At 44.9% G+C, this 21,277-nt stretch overlaps 2 protein-coding genes across 2 annotated transcripts in view; one reads left to right on the plus strand and one right to left on the minus strand.

Moving 5' to 3' along the window:
- The window catches only part of POLH (DNA polymerase eta), a 28,938-nt gene extending 19,011 nt beyond the window's left edge, over window positions 1-9,927 (plus strand). The window contains exons 7-11 of the mRNA XM_054569413.1: window positions 200-319; window positions 1,978-2,101; window positions 2,660-2,725; window positions 6,858-7,027; window positions 8,991-9,927. Coding sequence (XP_054425388.1) covers window positions 200-319; window positions 1,978-2,101; window positions 2,660-2,725; window positions 6,858-7,027; window positions 8,991-9,882 — 1,372 coding nt within the window. The 3' untranslated portion in view covers window positions 9,883-9,927. The remainder of the gene's footprint in view (window positions 1-199; window positions 320-1,977; window positions 2,102-2,659; window positions 2,726-6,857; window positions 7,028-8,990) is intronic.
- A 3,500-nt stretch (window positions 9,928-13,427) lies between these two features.
- GTPBP2 (GTP binding protein 2) lies at window positions 13,428-21,061 on the minus strand. The gene is made up of 12 exons (XM_054569414.1): window positions 20,856-21,061; window positions 19,131-19,157; window positions 18,689-18,873; window positions 18,205-18,313; window positions 17,809-18,006; window positions 17,343-17,517; window positions 16,965-17,184; window positions 16,419-16,554; window positions 16,223-16,281; window positions 15,432-15,603; window positions 14,894-15,058; window positions 13,428-14,665 (listed from the first exon to the last, which is right to left on the minus strand). The coding sequence occupies exons 1-12, from the start codon at window positions 21,039-21,041 to the stop codon at window positions 14,489-14,491; spliced, it is 1,809 nt and encodes a 602-aa protein (XP_054425389.1). The 5' UTR covers window positions 21,042-21,061; the 3' UTR covers window positions 13,428-14,488.
- Between the last annotated feature and the right edge of the window lie 216 nt (window positions 21,062-21,277).

The following is a 21,277-nucleotide window of genomic DNA, read 5'->3' on the forward strand; positions in this document are numbered from 1 at the left end:
CAGGTCCTAACTCCCAGAATATCTGAGTTCCCAGAATCATCTAGTCTTACAGTACAATATTAATAGTCTACAGGGCCAATATTTGCTCTCATTTTCCTTGAACCTTCTGGAGAGCTACTTATACAAGCCAAATATTTTGTACCTGCTATTAACTAGATATTTGGGAAATGAACTATAAATTCTTTGTCTTTTTTGTTAGCCGTAATCTCGGAGGAAAGCTGGGAGCCTCTGTCACTGAAATCCTGGGGATAGAATACATGGGTGAACTGACCCAGTTCACTGAATCTCAGCTCCAGAGTCACTTTGGGGAGAAGAATGGGTAAGTAATCCCTAATATTTTTCAATCATAACCATTATGGAAATACTAAATTCAAATATAGACTAAAACATTTAGTAAAACCTAAGCCTAGCTTTAAGTTAGCATTTGTCCCTCAAGGTAATTTTATTGCTCCTTTTGCTTTAAAATATTAGATAACTGCCCTGGCTGGTGTGGCTCAGTAGATTGAGCGCCAGCCTGCAAACTGAAAGGCCTCCGGTTCAATTCCCAGTCAGGGCAGATGCCTGGGTTGCAGGTAAGGTCCCCAGTTGGGGGTGTGAGACAGGTAACCAATAGAGATGTTCCTCTCACACATCGATGTTTCTCTCCCTCTCTTTCTCCTTCCCTTCCTCTCTCTCTAAAAATGAAATCTTTAAAGAAATCAAATATTAGATAGCCATGACCTGTCAGTCTAGTTTTTTTCATGTATTTTAATAGGTTCATTGGAACTGTTACTTCTTTTTCAATTTTTTTTTTGAGAGAGAAACATTGATTTGTTGTTCCACTTATTTATGCATTCAGTGGTTGATTCTTATATATGCCCTTATAACCCACAACCTTGGCTTACTGGGATGATGCTCTAACCAACTGAGCTACTGGCCAGGGCCAAGGAACTGTCACTTTGAAGCTTGGATATATGAGGTCTGTCCAGAAAAAGACCAGCCATTGTTAATATAACAAGAATAGTCTGTGTGACATCAATGTAACTTGGCAGCCAAGGAGAGTGGACTGGAATGCACATGTATGAACAATGATGACTTCACTGTACTAGTCAGTGGGGGTGGTAGACGCAGCTGAGTGAGCATGTGTGCCGTGTGGCCATCACATTCAAAATGACTGAGCAAGTAGAGCAACAAACTTGCATCAGATTTTATGTTAAGCTTGAACATTCCTCCATGGAAACTATTCAGATGATTCAGAAGGCCGCAGCTATGGGCAACTGGTGATTGGCAGTTTCATCACAACACTGCTTCCGCTCATGCATCACATCTCATGCAGTTTTTTTGAGAAACATCAAATCACCCAGGTGACTTGGTTCCCCTACAGCCCAGATTTGGTGCCCTGTGATTTTTGGCTTTTCCCAAAACTAAAATCACCTTTGAAAGGGGAGAGATTTCAGACCGTCGATGAGATTCAGGGGAATGTGATGGGGCAGCTAATGGCAATTGGGAGAACTGTGTGAAGCCCTAGGGTGCTACTTTGAAGGGGACTGAGGCGTCATTGTCCTATGTACAGTGTTTCTTGTATCTTTTATCTTCTCCAATAAATGTCTCTATTTTTCATATTACATGGCTGAATACCTTCTGGACAGACCTTGTATCTATGTATGCTAATATTTCCTTAAAATCCTTCTATTTAGGCTTATTAAGTATCAAAAAACTTGGGGATATTAATCAGTGGTTTGCTCGGCACTTTTCAAAAATACAAATGATGACTTGGCTTTGGAAAGTGTAACCAGCATTCCTCTCCTCGGCAATTGATATATTGCATTGGAGTTCATTAGGAAGGGCAGGGATTCTGTCAAAGGCAAGGTATACTTAATTTTGGACAAACTTTACCTTTTTCCTGAAGGGGATAAAGGGGTAATATCATATACATATATTGTTTAAACAAGAATAATCATTAACTTTTACCTTAAAGAGTTTTGCTGGTTTTATTAGATCTTGGCTATATGCCATGTGCCGTGGAATTGAACATGATCCAGTTAGACCCAGGCAAATTCCCAAAAGCATTGGCTGTGGCAAGAACTTCCCAGGACAAACAGCTCTGGTTACTCGGGAACAGGTAGGCAGACATTCTTGACAGAACATTGCCTCTTCTAAGGGGGTTAGTGGGTACGTTTTGGTAACTGCACAGGGTTTAATTAGATGGAATTAGTATTAGATGAAACTTTTATGCTGTAAAGTATGAAGAGGATAGTTGTTTTTTGTGTCCTGAAAGTTGACAAGTTTGTTTATTTTTCCTTTTTTTCCACCTAAAAAGAAGTAAAATGGAAATGACTGAAATTTGAAATGGAATTGCTTATTTTTTAGTAAATGAAAACTTGGAAGGCCTAGGGTATTGTGCCTCAAATATGTGTGTTTTTTTTTTTTTCTTTCTCAGGGCTGGAACATGCCTGAAATTCACCTGATGGCATGCCAGCAGGGGGAAGAAAAAAGAAAATTTTGAGCTAGGGCAGGTTAGAGTTCTGAAAATTTCTATGATCTGTTGATCCTTTGGTTTTGGGGAAAAATTTATTGCATACTTCCATTTGGGAGAGAGATTAACAAATCCACCATCTAGTTCTAGAATAAACCTGTGGCTTTTAAGTGAACAGTTAAAGTCTCAATACTTTTTTTTTAGGTACAATGGTGGCTTTTGCAATTAGCCCAGGAATTAGAGGAGAGACTAATAAAGGACCGAAATGACGTAAGATTTTTTCTTTATTCCTGGGGTGAGATTTGGGATTTAAATACCAGTTTAAAATATCTTACTTTATAGAGTAGAAGGAAAGATGCAAAAAGATATCAGCTAAAAAATTTTAAGAAACCTTTTGCCTTCTTCCATAAAACTCAACATGATCTTCAAAAGCCTGGATCTGTGAATGTAAAGACTATTCCTTCATTACTATGTACCTCAACCTTTTTGTGGATCTTTATCAGAGGAAAGAGCCATTAAGCAGAACATTTAGGTATTAGACTGTAAATTACTGGACTTAAACCTAATCCATGTGACCCTGGCTGGTATAGCTCAGTGGATTGAGCATCAGCCTGTGAACCAAAAGGTTGCTGGTTTAATTCCCAGTCAGAGCACACGTCTGGGTTGCAGGCCAGGTCCCCAGTTGGGGCCGTGCAAGAGGCAATCAGTTGATGTTCCTCTCATACTTCTCTCATCTTTCTTCCCCCCCTCTCTCTAAAAATTAATTAATTAAAAAATCATATGCAAGTAAAAACCTAGACCATGTGAGAAAGAAGTACTGACAGTTTTAGAGACAGAGTATTAACTCAGAGACTTGACATCTGATGGTTTGTTTCTTTATCCACTTTTCTGGGAAAAAAAGAACAAAACCATTTTTTACTGATGTATATTTTACATACCATAAAATTCACTTGTTTAAAAAAGTTCACCCATTTACAATATATAGTTCAGTAGTTTTAGTGTTTTCCAGTTGTTCAACTAGTTGACAGTTTAAGAACATTTTCATCACCCAAAAATAAATCCTGTACCTATTAGCAGTTGCTCCCCATCCCTAGGCAATCACTAAGTCTCCTTTCTGTCTGTATAGGCTTAGTATTCTGGACAGTTCATAGAAATGGAATAATACAGTATGTAGCCTTTTTGAGTGGCTTGACATCTTTAAGTTATCGTAATATTTTTAAGTTTTACCCACATTGTAGCATGTATCAGCACTTTATTTCTTTATGTAACTGAATAATATTCTATTGTGTAAATATTTCTATATTTTGTTTACCCATTCATCAGTGAATAGCTATTTGAGTTGTTTCTACTTTTTGGCTATTATGAATAATGTTGCTATGAATGTTCATTTATAGCTTTTTTTGTAGACATGGTTTTCATTTCTCTTGCTCCTCTATCCCTAGGAGTAGAATTACTGGGTCACATGGTAACTCCGTTTAGTATTTTGAGGTTGTTGCTGCACTATTTTACATTCCCAGCCATGTGAGAGGGTTCTAATTTCTCTACATTTTTGTTATTGCCTTTTAAAAATTTTTAGCCCTATTAGTGGGTGTGAAGTTTGTGGTTTTCAGGTGCTTATTGGCCATATTCTTTCTTATCCTTTGGGGAGAAATGTCTATGGAGATCCTTTACTCAATTTTGAAATAGGTTGTCTCCTCATTGTGTTTTAAGAGTTCTTTATATATTGTGGGTACAAATCACTTGTCAGATATATAAGTTGCAATTTTTTTTTCCCATTCTGTGAGGTTTTGTTTTTTTAATTTTTTTTCTTCTTGATGGTATTGTTTGATGTGTCCGTCCCTTTTGAAACATCTAGGAGTCCTACACATCAACTGTATACTGTCAGGAATCATCCAAAACTACTTTTATGTGCTCCCTTTTAGCTGAATGGGTTGTAATTGTTCTTTGGTAAGTAACATAAAGAGGGGTGTGATCCAGGTTGTATTGGGGGCCTATTTGACTTTGCCCAGCAGGTGTCGCCCCGTTCTCATCTCTATTAGCCTCTGGGACTTCCCAAGGCAGTCGCTATACCTGAGAAAGTGAATCTGTCTTTAAGCTTAAAAGAGCTTTATGCCAAAATTAATTCTGGACATAGAATAAATGGGCATGTAACTTTATTTAAAAATATTCTACTGGCTTTCCTTTACACATAAGTCATGTGTGGATTTCTTCTTTTATTCTATAATGATCAATATGATTTGGTCTCTGGCTTCTTCTCTGATCTCATTTCCTATCCTCTCTCCCTTCCTCCTCTTTAGCCTCCATTCCACTGGCCTCTTTCCCTTTTATTTAACACCCCAAGCAAACTCTCACCTTAGTACTTTTGCACTTGCTGTTCCTTCAACCTGGAGAATCTTTGCTCTTATATTCTTATTGACTCAGGTCTTGGCTTAAATTTCACCTTCTTCAAGAGGCCATCCCTAGCTACCCTCTTATATAGGCAGCCTCCAGCACTCTCTGCCTTACTCTGCTTTTTTCCCATAGCACTTTGTAGTAATTTCTATTACATGTCTACTTGTTCATTAACTATAGCTCCTACTACAAGGTAAGATCCATTAGGGCTTGGATTTTACTTTGTTCTATCCTGTATATCTAGATAGTAGCTGATAAGTTGTAGGCATTCTGTTATGTTTAAATGGTTTTAGTCAACAAGAACTCCTTTGTAATTGCCAATTTGTATTCTCTCAAGATATACAAATCTGTAGGAATAGTGTTTACAAAATGCACAAAAATGCAAATTGTACTTTTATCCCCTAAAATAGCTGCTCCTGACTGGTTTTGCCTAGGGGTATTTCTTCTCATTAATATCGTTTCATTTTGAGGGGATCCCAATAATAGACTTTTTAAATCTTCTTCTATTTCTGCCTCTTGACCTTTGTTTCTTAGTTTGTTTTGCATCAAGAGTATTCAGATGCTTAGACTTCAGATGCTAGACTTGAATTGATGATCTTGTTTTCTAGAGGCAGGCTCACTACACTTTATCTTCTAGTGATAGGCTGTAAGCAGGAGGTGCCAGTGAAAACTTCTGCTCTTATTAAATATAAGAGCATCAGGGCAGACTAAAGAATAGATCCACTGCTCAATCTGATATCCTAGCTTAGCACTTCCTTTCAGACAATTACTTATAAGAGCTCTTCCTTCAGTCACAAAATAGAATATAGTACTGTAGGTATTTGTTATAATCTTCCTACATAGACACTATTAAAAAAGCATTCAGAAGAGTCCATTTTCATTTATTCTGTCCTCTTCCCCTCTCCTATCAAAATTTCCTAGATATTCTAATAATCCATCATCCAAATTATATTTTCTCCAATATCTTCTTACACTCCAAAATAGCACAATTTAAAAAAAAGTTAGATTAAACTTGACTATTTCCAAACCATTCTGTCACCCTAGCTCTTTTAATGTCCTCTTGAAACAGAACCACTCTGGGTCTGTTCCTCTGGGTTCTATTGCCCACAGATGGTAAAACCGTGTCTCCCAATGCCAGAGTCTTATGAAAAGGAAAGGAACTATTTATTCAAAAGTTATATACATTTAGAATAATGGTGGAATTCTGCCATTAAATCCTATTCTCTTTAGAAACAAAAAAACACCCATAGTCACTCAGTTCTGCCTCCCCTTACCAAACTAGGCCAGTCAGGGGTACTATCTCTCAGGAAAAAAAAAATAGAAGTCTGTAACTTAGCTGGGCAGATTCGCATCTGTATTCTGGCTTCTTCCAGTCATCTGTGCTTGGCTAGGCTTCTGCTCTTAATACAAAACTGCATGGCCCCTCCTCATGGTGGGCCAGTGGGGGTCCTTCTGCCTCCTTTCAAACCACGTGGCCAAGACAGCCTTCTCCTCTCCCAAGCCACATGGTTAAAAGAACATGGCTGCCCCACACTTGGGTTTAAATCCTGGCATGGATCTTCTTCAATAACCCCATTTCTGACTCCTCCCACAAAGGGTTACACATGCCAGTACTCTGGTTTCTTCTGTCTTTCTCTGCTTCCATTGTTAGCCTGGGCAGGCTTGGTCCCGTCCTGTGGGGACCACCTCCAAACTGCAAGCACAGATGCAGTAACCAGGGGGCCTGCTCTTCGACTCCTAGCTGCATCACAGGTTAGAGTCACGCCCATGCCCCTGGCTCCAAGAGCAGCAAGCACAGCTATTAGCATTACTAAAATACTGGCCAAGTTTTTTAGATACACAAAGTAACTCTCAATGGCCCTGCTCCGATTCTGCTTCCCAAAAGCCAGATTAGTAGGGGATTTGGGGACCTCTTGCTCAGCACCCTGTTACATTCTCACGCAGTTCAGTATACAGAATCCAGATGTTCACGGTAACTTTCATTCTGTTCTCAATCCTTTTACACCCACAGAATGACAGGGTAGCCACCCAGTTGGCCGTGAGCATTCGTGTGCAAGGAGACAAACGTCTCAGCAGTCTGCGCCGCTGCTGTGCCCTTACCCGCTATGAAGCTCACAAAATGAGCCAGGATGCATTTGCTGCCATCAGGAACTGTAATACTTCAGGAGTACAAACCAGATGGTGAGTTTTTTCCTAGCTCATCTTCTTAGAAGAGACTTATACCCTGTCTTGCTCTAAAATTAGTGGGTATATAAGCTTTCCAGCTGAGATAGGTTCTTTGTGACTCTGGCTCCAGGACCTATTACAGAGGGGAATAGTCATGCACAAAGGAGAGAACACAGTAGAAACAACAGGAAAAAAAAGGCAGCTCGGCTGCAACCTCTTTGCCTATGTTTGGTGTAGTCCAGTTCCCAGGGATAGGCTTGAGATTCAGAGTGAACCAATATCATCCTGCCCTAGCTATGTAGCTCAGTTGGTTAGAGGGTTGCCTTGATAGGCCAAGGCTGCCAGTTCATTCCCCAGTCAGGGCACATACAGGAAACAACCAATGAACACATAAATAAGTGGAACAACAAATCGGTGTTTCTCTCTCCCTCTTTCTCAAATCAATAATTTTTTTAAAAATTCAAAACAAGAATAAATACCATCCTTACCTGCATGAATTTGCAATAGTCTGGGGAACGACCAGTTGCACTTGGGAGTGCAGAATTCAAGTTTTAAGAATATAGCCACCACACTTGGGAACTTCTTTCTCAACTCCTTCATTTTTCTATCTTAAAAGTATCTTCCTTGATAATGAAACTGACCCATATTCATCGATAATCTCTTTCTAACATCCCAACTTAGTTACAAGCTCCACTAGTATAATACCAAATGTCATATAATAAACTTCAGTTGGTCATGTAAAATAACCAAATATATGATTGGAGTGTGTTCATTTACTGTCCAGATATTATTTTCAGTGTTGGAATCCTTTAACTATTTTAACATAGTCTGTTACATTAAAAAAAGGTACTCCAAATTCACAATGGAAATATAATTATGCAAGAAAAGTAAATTGGTTATTTATTTATAGATCTATATTGAAGATTATAAGAAATAAGTTTAGTTAATCACCTAAGTTATTGCTTATCTAAATATATGGGCCAATCACTACTATGTTTACAGACATTCAATATAAGGGGGTCTCTAAGGTTGGAGTCTTTGTTTTTAGAATAATTTACTTAACTTTTACTACCTAGTATATTTATTTATTCTCAAAGATTGAACATTTTTACTGAACAAAATGATAATGGTGATATTGTATTCATATGAAACCTTATAAATTGACAGACTATAATAGATATTATTCACCAAGAGCATGAAACTTATTGATAGAGAAGCATCAAAATGATCTGATTGTAAGACTGTCCCCACGCATGAGACTGGAGGACAGTGAGATACTATACTGTTGTAATAACTTAAAAATAGCATTTACTCTTTACCTCATCGAGGGACTAATCTGTATATAAAAGCACATTTCATCTTCTGAAATTCAACTCATGAAAATTTATTTTGGTAATAGACATAATGAGGAACTTTAAGGGAGAAATTTCTTAAAATGTTTTTGTGACTAGGAGAGATAACCAAAAGCCATTGTGGAATTTCATTTTCCAGAAATTCCAGAGTTGAAAGCCTCTCAGTGTTAGTGTTAGGTGGTGCCCTCTTAAAAACAGGAGAATGGGGGAGATGGTATTTTTCAGGAGTCTTTCTAATCTAAATATTCTAAAAGCTTTTTTGTTGCCCTGAGTAAAATTTCTTGCCCTAATCCTGAATTAAAGCAGTTCTAAGGCAGTTATGTTACAAAAATAATAATACCTAGCTGTCAGGGGATCTAGCTTACACACATGCGACTTGGTTCACCAAGTCAGCGATTTTCAAGGTGTGTGGCCCTAGGGTCAGCAACATCAACATTACCTAGGAACTTGTTAGAAAGGCAAATTCTCTGCCCATCCGAGATTTGTTGAATCGATATTAATTTAATAACCCTAAATTTTGAGAATCAATGCAGTAATAATTGCCTCTTGTGGCAGAACCAGAATCCATTATTTGTAATTCAAATCTGTGACCTGGTGCTAATCTTGTTCTTGTACTTTCCATACAGGTCCCCTCCCCTCACAATGCTTTTCCTCTGTGCTACCAAATTCTCTGCCCCTGCCCCTTCATCTTGCACAGACATCACCGTCTTCTTGAGTAACGACTCAAGTTCTCTGCCAAAGGTGCCAGTTACCAGTCCAGAAACTAAGACCCAGGGAAGTGGCCCATCGGTGACAGCCACTAAGAAAGCAACCACTTCTCTGGAATCATTTTTCCAAAAAGCTACAGAAAAGCAGGTGGTCAAAGAAGTTCCACTTTCATCTCTTACTACCACTACCCAGGCCCTCAAGAGCAATTCACCACGCAAGCCCTCGTTATCTTTCCAAACCAGCTGTACTACAGGAATTGAGCCCTTCTTTAAGCAGAAAAGCGTGCTTCTAAAGGAGAAACAGCTTAATGATCCTTCAGTCATCCCTACACCAAATCTACAGTCTAGCCCTAAAAAGTTACCAAACTATTTTCCAAAAAAATATCCAGATTCTGCCCCTGTCTGTGAAGAGGTTTCCAAGCTCGAATCCTTTAAAGCAACTCCTGCAGAGATGGATTTGACCCAGAACAGCCCAAGCAGGCCTGCCTCTTTCACATCCCAGGCTGCTCCGGAGAGGGCTCAGAAGGCAACTACCACCCCAAGTCTGCTGGCTACTGAGGACCAAGTGGCCTGTGAGAAGTGTGGCTCTCTGGTACCTGTATGGGAGATGCCGGAACATACGGACTATCATTTTGCACTGGAGTTACAGAAATCCTTTTTGCAGCCCCATTCCTCAAACCCCCAGCTTGTTCCTGCCATTTCTCCTCAAGGCAAAAGAAATCCCAAGAGCCCTTTGGCCTCTAGTAATAAACGCCCTAGGCCTGAAGGCATGCAGACCTTGGAATCATTTTTTAAGCCATTAACACCCTAGTGCTGTCCTCAGGCTTGCTGCAGGGTTTTAATATTTTATCGATAATGTGGGAAATGTTTACTTTTTAAAGATATTCATAACTATAAAAATTTTTATAAGAAAAACTATCCAGTTAAATGCAGAGTTTAGGCTCGCATCTCTTCATGGGTATGGATTGTAATTTCATTGCTACTAGAAATGTAAAAATTTACCTTCCAGAGATACAACTGCTCTGAGTTTTTAATCATGAAGTGTTTAGGGAGGCAGTGTCATCGAGTAAAAAATGTGTGGGCCTTGGAGACTAAGAGGTCTGGTTCCAAACCTGATACTGCCTCTTACATGGTAGTGTATGACCTTGGGCAAGTCACTTCCTTCACTTTTCCTCATCTTTGAGATAATGCCCTACAGGTTATTGAAGATTAAGAACAATTTCTTGAAGTACTGTAGCACAGAAGGAACTGAGTTTTTTTTTTAAAATGTTCACCCTACCTGTGTGACAGGCTACTCAAAAGGTACTGAGTTTCATATAAGCTTTTGCTTGAATTATAAGCGTATGATAGCCACAGTTATAGCCATTAGCCCTTCTACCCCTTGCATCTTGTCCTAATGTACAAGATTGTTACTGGACCACTTCTGGAGCCCTGTTTAGACTGGATAAGTCATGACCAGAACCAGATGATCTGTAGAACTTTGCCATTCTGAGTGTGATGTGCAGCAGCAGGAAACTTGTTAAAATCGTCTTGGCTTCACCGCCACAACTGAATCAGAATCTGCGTATTAACCATATTCCTCACGGTGTATCTCAAAGTTTGAGAAATACTGATCTAGAAGATACCAACAGCTGGCGGGGTTTGTAGAGAGCATTTTCTTAAACCCTAAAGTATAAATTTAAGGGGTGAGTACTTGGGCCTTCAGGGTCACTGATGTCTTCACCTCTTTCCTATTTAAGTGACTGTTTAGTTTAGGATTTTAAATTACTGTAGCTTTTTGCACTTGTCCATGTTTATAGTACTATATTACTAATCTCTGCTCTTATATATGGAAAGTCAGTTTTTTTGCTCTTATATGTGGACAGTTTTTTTTTTTTTCTTTTCTTTTCAGATATGGGGAACCTTGAATAAAACTGAAGATGAACTGAGTTAGGTGGCGGTGAGGTAGTGGAGAAGTAGGGAGAATAGCCCTTCAATACATACACACAAACTAATTGCTTTTTAAGCTTATTTATAAACTGAGGGGTATTTAGTTTGAAGGAGGGAAACAATTGAAAATCACTAGGTGTAATGGGAAATTTCCTCCTCCAAAGATACTTTCTTTTTTTATGGCAGTTAGATGTTAATAAAAGACAATATTTACTCTGTACATGATCCTTTGCCTACTAGGTCTGTAGTTTCTTGGAGGCAAGAATCCTTCACAGTGCCTTGCACATAATACATGCTTAATACTAATTGGATGAAACATCTATAATGAAAAATTTTAGATGCTTACCAGAACTGGAAAAATAAAAACATACATACTACTGGGGGACGGGGACAGGGGGCTTGCCTTACATACCTTTTTATCCTCTTAAATGTTCCCTTGACAAAAAGTGGCTCCCTGGAGATGTGTCATTAAGTACTGAGACGATTTCCCAAAATTTCCATTCTTAATCCAGGGAAAGGTTTTAGAAATTTTTTAAAAATTTTTTAAATTAAAAAATGCACATTTGTTTTTTAACAGGTGATTGTGTATAGGTTTTATATTTCAAATCCACTTATGACCTAAGTGAAATTGTTTAATTCAGTTGTTTATAAGGATGAATTACGCCAAGATGTCATCATTCTGCACCTGTTGTCATTGATAGCAGGCCAGATGCCCAACTGGGGTCCTGCTGGGGGCTTATCGATAGGAACATGTGAAGAAGCAACGATGGCAAGAGGGTATTTAGACTATAAATAATGAGAGTTTATGAGGATCATTTGAATTTTAATTTGGGTGAGGCAACTCTTCACTAACCTACACTCTGAAGGCCTTTGAGACATTTGCTCCTACTCATCCACAGTGGTGTCAAACCCGTGGCGGGGCCTCAGAAGTGATGATCCTCACAGCAGCTCAGCCCTCCTGCTAACACTTCTGTCCTCCTTCCCTAGCAATGTGCTCTAAGCAACAGGGGACTTTTACTTTTGTGCCAGCAGCTGGAAATAGGCTCTTTGGTGGCTCTGCTGCCAACTTTCTGGAGTTCCCTTGGTATAAAAAGGTACACTTTGTATTAAGTTTGGAATTTATTCCTTTACCTCCCCTTGACTGGAAAAATAATGTGATTAATCTGTTTGTTTGGTGTATGTTCTTTCTTTACTTGGCTTATTAAGAGAACTATTGTACCCTGGCGGTGTAGCTCAGTAGACTGAATGCCAAAAGGTCGCCAGTTCAATTCCCAGTCAGGGCACATGCCTGGGTTTCAGGCTGGGTCTCCAGTTGGGGGTGTGAGAGAGGCAACCTACCGATGTTTCTGTCGCACACTGATATTTCTCTCCCTCTTTCTCCCTCCCTTCCCCTCTCTCCAAAAATAAATAAATAAAATGTAAAAAAAAATACTGTATGCTACTCACTGGCTTATGAAATTGTAACTCCCACAATGAACTTGTGCTAAGTAAATTGTTGGCAAAGACAGAAGTCAGTCTCGGAGCATAACTTTGCTGCCTGCCCAAAAAGGCGGGGCGGGGGGAATACACACACACACCCCTTTCCTCATAGCTCAGCAACTGTACAGAAGGAAGTAAACTCTCCCTTAGTTCCCAACACAGGAGGAAGTTCTTCAACCATAGGCTTCTTAGCAGCAAGTTAAACCAGTGATATTTTTAAAAGCAGCTAAGCTTGAGATGTAGGGAAACTATCACTTTAATACCCCAGGCAGAATGCTCCTGGGGACCTCAGGCCTCATTTATCATTAAATTTCTTTTGAAAAGTTCAGTACTTAAAATGCAGCCCCTGCTTTCTGTAGCTGACTTTAACATTGGCCCCTATTTCTCTACCCATAAACTGTGATAATCAGGTACTCTGAACACAGAAACAGGAAGAAGGGACTAAGGTTTAGCTAGGTGGACCTCTTAACTCCAAGAAGCCAGTTTAATACATAAACCTCACTTCAGACTACTTTGCATTGCTAGAAAAAGCATGAGGCTCAGGTTACCACATCTCTAAATTATATTCTTCATTAAGTAGCTGGCGTACTAATCTCCAAATCTCTGACACAGTAGTGGGCTCCTAACCATTGCAACCATTAGTGAGTGACTAATTCCTTAAGGGGTGGTCACCTATTTCGACTAAAAAGGTGACAGTTTGCTTTCTGTTTTGTTCACTCAAAGAACAATGCAAAACAGGCCTGAATACATGATCACAGTATTGGAACACTGATCACATGGCAGAGAGGAAAGGAAGAACAGCAAATGAGATACTAGATGAGTTCTTTCCTCATTCAGTGCTCAGCAGTGGTAAGGTCTCACTTATCTTTAATCCTGGAGAGGAATCTAGCTCTGGAAGCTAAACCTGTCTCTTAAGCATAAGCACAGTGTGTTCAATAAAACATTTTTATTCTGTACAATATATATGTATATTTAAATATATATATGTATGTACATATATATATATGCAGAGAAACCTCAACCAACAAATCCCTGAGTCCACGGGAACCCAGGACACTGACAAAGGGAAATGAAGGAGTCCATGCCCTAAAGAGTAGGAAACATGGCAACATCTTTCCCTTTTCTCCAGGTTCCCAGCAACAGAGGGAAGGGATAGTCACTGCAAATTACTAAAACAAGAGAGGACTTATGTAGGAGCAGGAAGCAGGGTGAAGGTGGCGGGAATGGGAGCTGCGGGTCAGTCTGGAAAAGTAAAACATACTGTTTGATCCAGCATTACAACCAACAGATCACTGCAGGGGAGGGGACAAAACTGACACGCGGCTGACCTTTGGTATGCCAAGCCTTAGCTCGGCAGTCCAGGCCTGGGCCAGCACAACGAATAGCACCTGTGGGGCCTATGCGAGGAGAGACTGGGGAAATGGCCCTTGAGTGAATAAGGGAAGGGACTTAAAGCCGAGAAATAGGCTGCATGTCTCAGTACAGAATGGGAACATTGCCATTAGCTGTCCCTGTGCCATTTCTTCAGACCCTGGGCCACCGGATAGCCAGGAGCAGATGTCTTCTGTCCATAGTCAGGTAGAGATGGCAACTTACATGGTCTTCAGAAGAGGTATAGAAAAAGAAGTGCTTGTGAGGACCACCCCCAGTAGCTGTGACAATTCTTGAAATGCAGGGACCACACCGGTGCATCATGCCCAGTCCTGACAGTGGGGCCGAGGTGGTGGCGGTCAGCTCCCTCCAGTAGACAGGCCAGGGGGTTTCCGGGGTTGATGAACCAACCAGGTGCACACACGGCTGCTGGGCACTGCCCTGAATTCTCCTGTCTTCTCCCTCGGGGCTGCCCCTCCCTGGCCACACCAAGCTTGGCACCTCTCCAGAATGGCGGCAGGGAGCACCCCTCTCTCCCTAGCCTATTAACACACACAGCCGCCGACAGGGGGCAGCAGGGCCAGAGTCACCTTGTGTATTGTAGGGACAGCAACGGAGCTGTGCCTGCCTGGAGGACTTCAGAAGCCCACGTTGGCCTGGGCTTCTCCTGCTGCAATGGCTTGTACATCAGTGACATGGCCGATGCCCTTGGTGACACCCTCCCGGAACAGCAGCTTGGCGCCCACCTTCAGGTACTCTGGGTGTTTCAGGAAGCGGAAACGTACCACTGCCTTCTCCCCTGTCCGCAGCTTGTCCTGCAGCAGATATGCAGTCACTGGCCCTGGACAGTGCCTCCCGTCCCATCTCTACCAGCCTGGGTTCTCCACCCTTGGGGGCCTATCAGGCTTCTACCCACCCTAAGTGAGTCTTTGTCCCTTTTGTAGGATCAGGGAGTTCTCTATGAGTCTGGGGCCAGGCCTTCCTGGAGGCAGGAGAATTCTGACTTTTCCCTGGAAAAACAGGCATGGCTGGGTCCCTCTCACCTTGGCATGGATCTTTTCCACCACTGCCGTTTGACGGACATTGCCCACGTGTACTGTCACCTGGAAGCCTCGCCGGAATGTGGTGGCATGGAACAGTAGGACTATTTCTGCCTCGAACACTGAGCAGATGGTGGGATTCATCTCGGGGCTCACCATCACCATGCCCTGGGGAGGCACAGCCCCCAGACCTTGCATTAGTCTCCCGCATCCTCAGAGCTCCTAAGGTTCCTCTTCCTCTAGGACTTCAACCACAGGACCTCAGAAGCCAAAATTCAAAACTCTTCTCTTAGAGAGAACCCCTCCTTACCCTCCTCCCAGGTCCTCTAACCCTTCTAATCACTTTTATTTCTTGGGTCCTGGACACTGGGGCTGCACCACAGTGATTCATATTTAGTGATCTGTGCTTTATGAGTATTCTAAGCCTTTTCAAACATGGATAGTCTGTGAAAGCAGCTTCTTAGGGTAGAGGCCATGTTTCCTTTGAGTCCCCCTTAGACAGGTGCTTGTCTTCCCTCTCCAACCCTCCCTCCCACCTCACCTTGCGAAGGAGCGCACGGTCAAAGTCCCCGAGGGCCAGCGTAGCAGCCTGCCCGGCTCGCAGCACACGACAGGCAGAGCGGTTGCGCTGGATGCTGCATACTCTCAGCTCCAGGAAGCAGCCATCATCCGTGGGGCCCACCACCAGCTGGTCGCCCTCACGGCAAATCCCACTGCAGCCCAGAGGGCGGATGGCACAGCGTCAGCCTAGGCTTCCTTCCTTCCTTCTCTGCTAGGGTCACCCAGAGCATTCCTTCCCTTCCAGGGTGAGTCCCTCAGGACGGGGAAGGAGACCCTAAATTCTGACTTGGAGATAGGGGAGATGACTGCTTTGCCCCAGTTCAGAGTTCAGACTCTGAAGGGTAATACCAGGAAGGGCAATGATGGCTGGCAGAGCACCTGCTGGTTTGATACTGAACACCTGATCCCTGAAAGAGCAAGATATCCCCTTGAGTTTCAGCCTCTGCTTTAGAAAGAGTCTGAAGGGACCTCTCATTTCCCTACTTGAAGGTCAAGTCAGCTGAATACGCTCTAGTTATCTTCCTGGGGCCCAGGACCCACACTTCTCCCTCAGGGACCTGGAGGTTCCCAGTAAAGCAGCAATACTGTTTCTTCCCTCATGAGCCAACAGACTAGCTTTCTCCTGCTCTTCTGATGGTGAAAGCCTAATCTGCAGACAAGTACATCTGTTAGCTGGGCTCTGCTCGACTCCAGAGTATCCTTTGGGCCATGTCTTCCAGTGTATGGGCATGTGAGGGCTGAGTGGGGCGGGTAGCAAGCAAGGAAGTTCACCTGGAAAGTGTCCCTCCAACTACTGTCCCCACTTCTGGTACAGTGTAGATTTCATCCACCTGAAGCCAAAGAAAATTCTATCAATGGTCTGGCAAGTAGCGCTGGCAGGTCCAAAATCCCTAAAGAGATTTGGGGCTTGGCCAGAATGAGTCCTTCCTAGCTCCCCAGCTCACTGCCTGTCAGGGTGGACAATCACCTGAAACTCTGTCAGCTGCTGCATGAGTTCCTCCTGCTCTTTGCTGTTGGTGAGCGGTGGCAGGATATTCAGAAAGACTTTGAGCAGGTCCAGACTCTCTCCAGACACGCTGGACAGGGTGAAGATCGGGGTGACACTGCAGAGGGAGGCATGGGATAGACGGAGGAGTCAAGTTCTAACAGGAAGCAGACGCGTCAGCCCTGCACATGGAAAGGTCAGCTCTTCTCAGGGTGGCTAGGGGCCCCTCTCCTGATAACCTTCGCAGGAGCCCTGGGACCTCTCTCTGTGAGCCAGCCAAGGACCATCCCAGAGCTCAAGGGAATTCCTGACATAGCGCTTTGTCTCCAGGGTCCCGGGCATCAAGAAAGTTCCAGGCTGGCTTGGTGGAGGGGTCAACCCTTTAGCAAAGATTCCCTTCCACAGTCCCAACCTGCAAAACCACAGAACTGAGCCAGAACTGGTTTGGTCCTGAGGTGGGACACCATTCTCTGGGTCCCTTTGGCAGCCTTCCCTATGGACCAGGGCTCTGCAGTGAGAAAGACTTACTTGGGTGACTGGGCAAACTGCTGGGCGGCAGTGACGGCATCATCCTCGGAGGTGACCAGCATAGGTACTTTGTGGCAGCCAGGCTGCTTGAGGACCCGCTCTAGCTGGCGTACCGTCCTCTCCACTGTGGTCTTGGCACACAGGTCCACCTTGCTGACCACGATGAAGAAGGGCACTTTCAGGGCCAGGGCCAGCCCCAGATGTTCCCTTGTCGTGCCGGCTGCCTCAGGGAAGGAAGGCAGGCAGACATCAGAGAGAATGTGGGGGGCGGAAGAGGGAAAAGAGCAGAGTTCATCTGGCTCCCAGATTTGCGGAGGTCCGGGGTAGGAGAGACTCGGAACCCCTCTTCGGACCCACCCCTGCCCCAGTGCCTCATACCGATCCCAGTGTTAGCACTGACGAGGAGCAGGGCACAGTCAGGGCAGTAAGAGGTGAGGCCAAAGATGGTGGTGTGTAGGTACTTGTGGTGGCCAGCCAGGTCGATGAAGGTGATCATCTTGGAGCTGCTCTCACAGATCTCTTCTGCCGTCCGTGAGTCACTGTAATTCACCACCTGGCCCAGAGCCCAGGGCTCTCAGTGTCCCCTGCCAGCCTCCCCAACCCTTCAAGAGTCGCCAGGACCTAAACCAGTCCCTGGGTGACTCTGCCTTTTAACCCTGAGTCCCATTTATGATTTAATTCAGTTGATTCCCCATTTGCTTTCTAAGGACAGCGCTTGTTCACTGCCCTCAGGGCCTTCATCTACTCTCCAAAGTCTCCACACTCTGCCCTCGGACTCTGTCCCTCACCACTGCCATCCCATCCATACAGTCTGGCCCCACTGGGTCCCGCTGATTGCATGCACCTCTCCCTTGCTGTTAAAGCCCAGGATCTCGAAGCTGATGCTGGAGGTTCGGCCAGACTGAATCTCATGCAGGTGGCGGAAAAGGTTGAGCCGAGCCCGGCCCCGCCCATTGTCCAGCTCCCCTTGGGTCAGCACTCCAAGCAGAGTTGACTTCCCTGAGTCCACATTCCCCAGGACAGCCACACGAAGGTCCAGAAACTGTGGATGAATTGTTAGAGGTTAGGGCTCCAATCCTTTACCTCCCTCCACTGAAGGTTGGGTAAAGGGCAGTGCGGCTCCCTGGGGACCAAATGATAAACTGGATGCCCTCGGTACCCCAGGTCAGGAGAGAGCCTGCCACCACAGGGGCCTCTCAGGGAGCATGGGTATGAAAGGCAGGGAAGGGTATGTGCTCACCTGTTGGTTGTCAGGGACCTTTCGTACCAGCACCTCAGTGATCTTCCGGGGCATGTCACTATCATAATCCACTTCTCGCTCCCGGAGAACAGTGATGTCTGCTCCAACCCTATCACAGCAAGGCCACAGCTTCCACATCTCACCTGTACTCCCTCACCCCCAACCTTCCATCCTAGCTCTGGACCAATGGCTTTCCTGCACGTCCCAAAGAGCTCCCAACACCTTACTTCCTCCCCTACCACACTCCAATCTATCCCATGTCCACAGCTCCCTCTAAACAAACAAACAAACAAACCCTAAGTCACGGAGCCAAACAAACTAGGTCTAAATGTGAAGGGGCCCCGAACATTAGCACTCCCCACTGTCAAGAGAAGACAGCAGAAGAAAAGTTCCTTCTTGGTCCTTAGGCCCTAGGTGACTGGATACAGGTGGGCTCTCCCCAGCGTTAGGGAAAAGGGAACTGAGAGGGGAGAGGGAAGCATACTTCTCTGCCATCCGGTGCAGGGTCTTGAGGGAAGCCCGCATCTCCTCCTCAGCCAGCCCCACCAGCAGCCCATTGTCCTCCACCCCAATCTGGTAGACTGCCTCACCGCGGCCCTCCTGGAGTCGCCACTTCATCTGTGTCACCAGATGCTCAAAGCGGTACTGAGATGGATTCACCAGCTTCAGCTTAGGGCAGGTGAGGTATCATGAGAAGGTGAAATCAGAGATGCTCCTCCTAAACCCATATGCTCTCCAACTGTCTTGCTGCAAGGACCAGGACCTTCCCATTTAAACCCCCTCATACCTGATTCCCTCTAACAAAGCCCCTACCCTGAACCATATCCCTAAATTACTATAGAACATGAAGTTGGAAAGATCTGAGAAATTGTCATCCCATGCCAGCAAGGACAACCCAACCCGCCCCTCCCCACCCTAAGACTCACTTTATACTCGATGTTTCCATCTTCAGCCTGAAAAGAAACAGGGAGCAGTTACCAAACACGCCCAGACCCAACCTTTACTTCCCCGTTTCCTGCTGAGGCCCAGGCAGCAGCTAACCTGAGAGAGCAGCAAGGCTCATGGCACCTGCCTAGGCACATGCCTGCCAAAGTTCACTGGCAGACAAGCCCTCTGTTCAGGCCCAATGTGACCTCTCTCAAGGAAACGCCTCTAAGAACACAGTCACCCATCTCAGCCAGGAACAGAACCCTGAGTCCCTGCTTTCTTCGATCACTGGCAGTATGTTCTTCCTAGATACAAGGTCACCCCTTCTTTCTCCTCAGGCCCTCAAACTGCCGTCCTCAGAAACCTATGTCTCCCCTGCCTGGGCTGCTGAGGCCATTGTTTGCCACTGCTCTGGGAGACACCACTTCCTTCCTGCCCACCCCTCTCAGCTGATGTAATCAAGAGTAGGAAGATGCAAGAAGTTCTGGACCAGGGCCAAAGGGTTAACTCAGCACTGGTCACTGCCAACCCGGTGAAAGAGAAGCCCAGGTGAGACAGGGGCAGGGCTTCAAAGTTGGGGCTGAGGCGAAGAGAAGTAACTCAGGAAATATAATTAAGGGGACAGACTCACTGTGGCTTTTATCTCCTATCCCCTAACCTTTGTGCCTCAGCTGAGATGAAATCCTGAGTCCACCCCACAGTCTCCTCTACCTCTTCCCTATATTAGGTGACCCAAAACAGAAGTATGCTATTGCCTGAGCCTTTCCCTCTCAGATGCAAAAGGATATGAGATTTGCTTGTTCTGCCTCTTCTGCATTTCTGCATTCCTCCTCCCTGGCCATTTTTCTTTTTCCCTTCCTGTCATCATTTCATCCTTTCAAGGCCCTCTGACTACAGGTCTTCACCAATAATCTCTACCTCATTTTGATGGAGATGAAGAAATAGAATGAATGACTTCAGAAAAGTGGTACAACGATGATTCAAAGTGCTGGTCCTAGGACCAGCAGCATTAGCATCACCCAGTAACTTGTAATAAATGCAGATTATCAGCCGATGTCTGATCTACTGAATCAGAAATCCTAGGGGTGGGGCGGCAGTCCAAGGGATTCTGATATATGCTAAAGTTTGATACCACTGGTGTAGAGGCTCTTCCTCTGGGTCCATCTTTCCTAAGGTGGGCAAAGTAGCAGTTACTCTCTGCCTTAGGGAGTAGATGAAGTAGGTATATGGAGGCTGTCCCCACTTCCTTATAGGACAGGCACAGGACTGGAGGACTATCTGACTGTTCTCTGGATGTGTGTTGTGTGTGTGTACTCAGGGATAGGTACAGAACATACTGCTCTTTTCCTGGGTACTGCCCTCCTCCCCATGGAACAAGTTTAGAAAACTCTGCCTCCTCGTCCCAGGATGTATTCTCCCTTCCCTTCATGCAGCTCAGGGATGGAACCTGGGCATTCCACTCTGCTCTTCCCAAGGGGGTGGGAGTGGGATTTCATTTCCCCATTTTTCCTAGTGGCGTAATGTTATCTGTATGGGGGTATCCTTGTCCCCACTCTTCCTCCCTTGGGTTCTGACCCTGGAAGGGAGGGCCAGTCTGTCTATCCTTCCTTCCCGGTGGTCCTAGGGCCGGAAGGGGGTTTCAATTCTCTCGGTCCCGCCTTCCTGGAGTCCTGGGACCGGAAAGAAGTGGTTTTCTCTCAACCCGCCACATCTCAGGTGCTCACCTCGGGAGGCAGGTACGGGGGGTTGTTGGCTTTGCTCCCTCTGTTTCTTCCGTTCTTCTTCTTTCCCTTCGGGCCCCCGCAGCCGCTGCTGCCCCCGGCCCCCCTAGCCTTGAGGGTTCCGCCCATGGCCGGGCCCCCTCCGGGCCGGCAGCAGCCGCCGAACAGCTCCGATACCCGCGAGTCCATCCGCCGCTGCCGCCAGCCCCCCGCCCAACCCCTCCCCCCCGTCACTGCTGCCGCCGCCGCCGCCCCTACTGCCACCGCCGCGTCCGGCCAGCCAGGGTAGAGCGGGGTGGGGCCACGCCCAGGCCACGCCCCCACCCTTATCTGGCTCCGGGCGCGTCAGAAACAGCCGCGGTGCACCACGGGATATAGAGTCCTCAAGGCCGGGATCTCCCTCGAAAGAGGTCACCGCAGCCCTA

This window comes from Pteronotus mesoamericanus, unplaced genomic scaffold (assembly GCF_021234165.1).
Source record: "Pteronotus mesoamericanus isolate MK-2021 breed Mesoamerican mustached bat unplaced genomic scaffold, CSHL_Meso_final contig_20, whole genome shotgun sequence".
Lineage (NCBI taxonomy): Eukaryota > Metazoa > Chordata > Mammalia > Chiroptera > Mormoopidae > Pteronotus > Pteronotus mesoamericanus.

Coding starts and splice junctions, on each gene's coding strand:
- GTPBP2 (XM_054569414.1), bottom strand. CDS start 21,041: ATGGACTCGCGGGTATCGGAGCTGTTCGGCGGCTGCTGCCGGCCCGGA. Junction 15,059..15,431: donor ACCGTGCGCTCCTTCGCAAG/GTGAGGTGGGAG, acceptor GTGCCTCCCCAG/GGCATGGTGATGGTGAGCCC. Junction 14,666..14,893: donor TGGAAAAGATCCATGCCAAG/GTGAGAGGGACC, acceptor TATCTGCTGCAG/GACAAGCTGCGGACAGGGGA.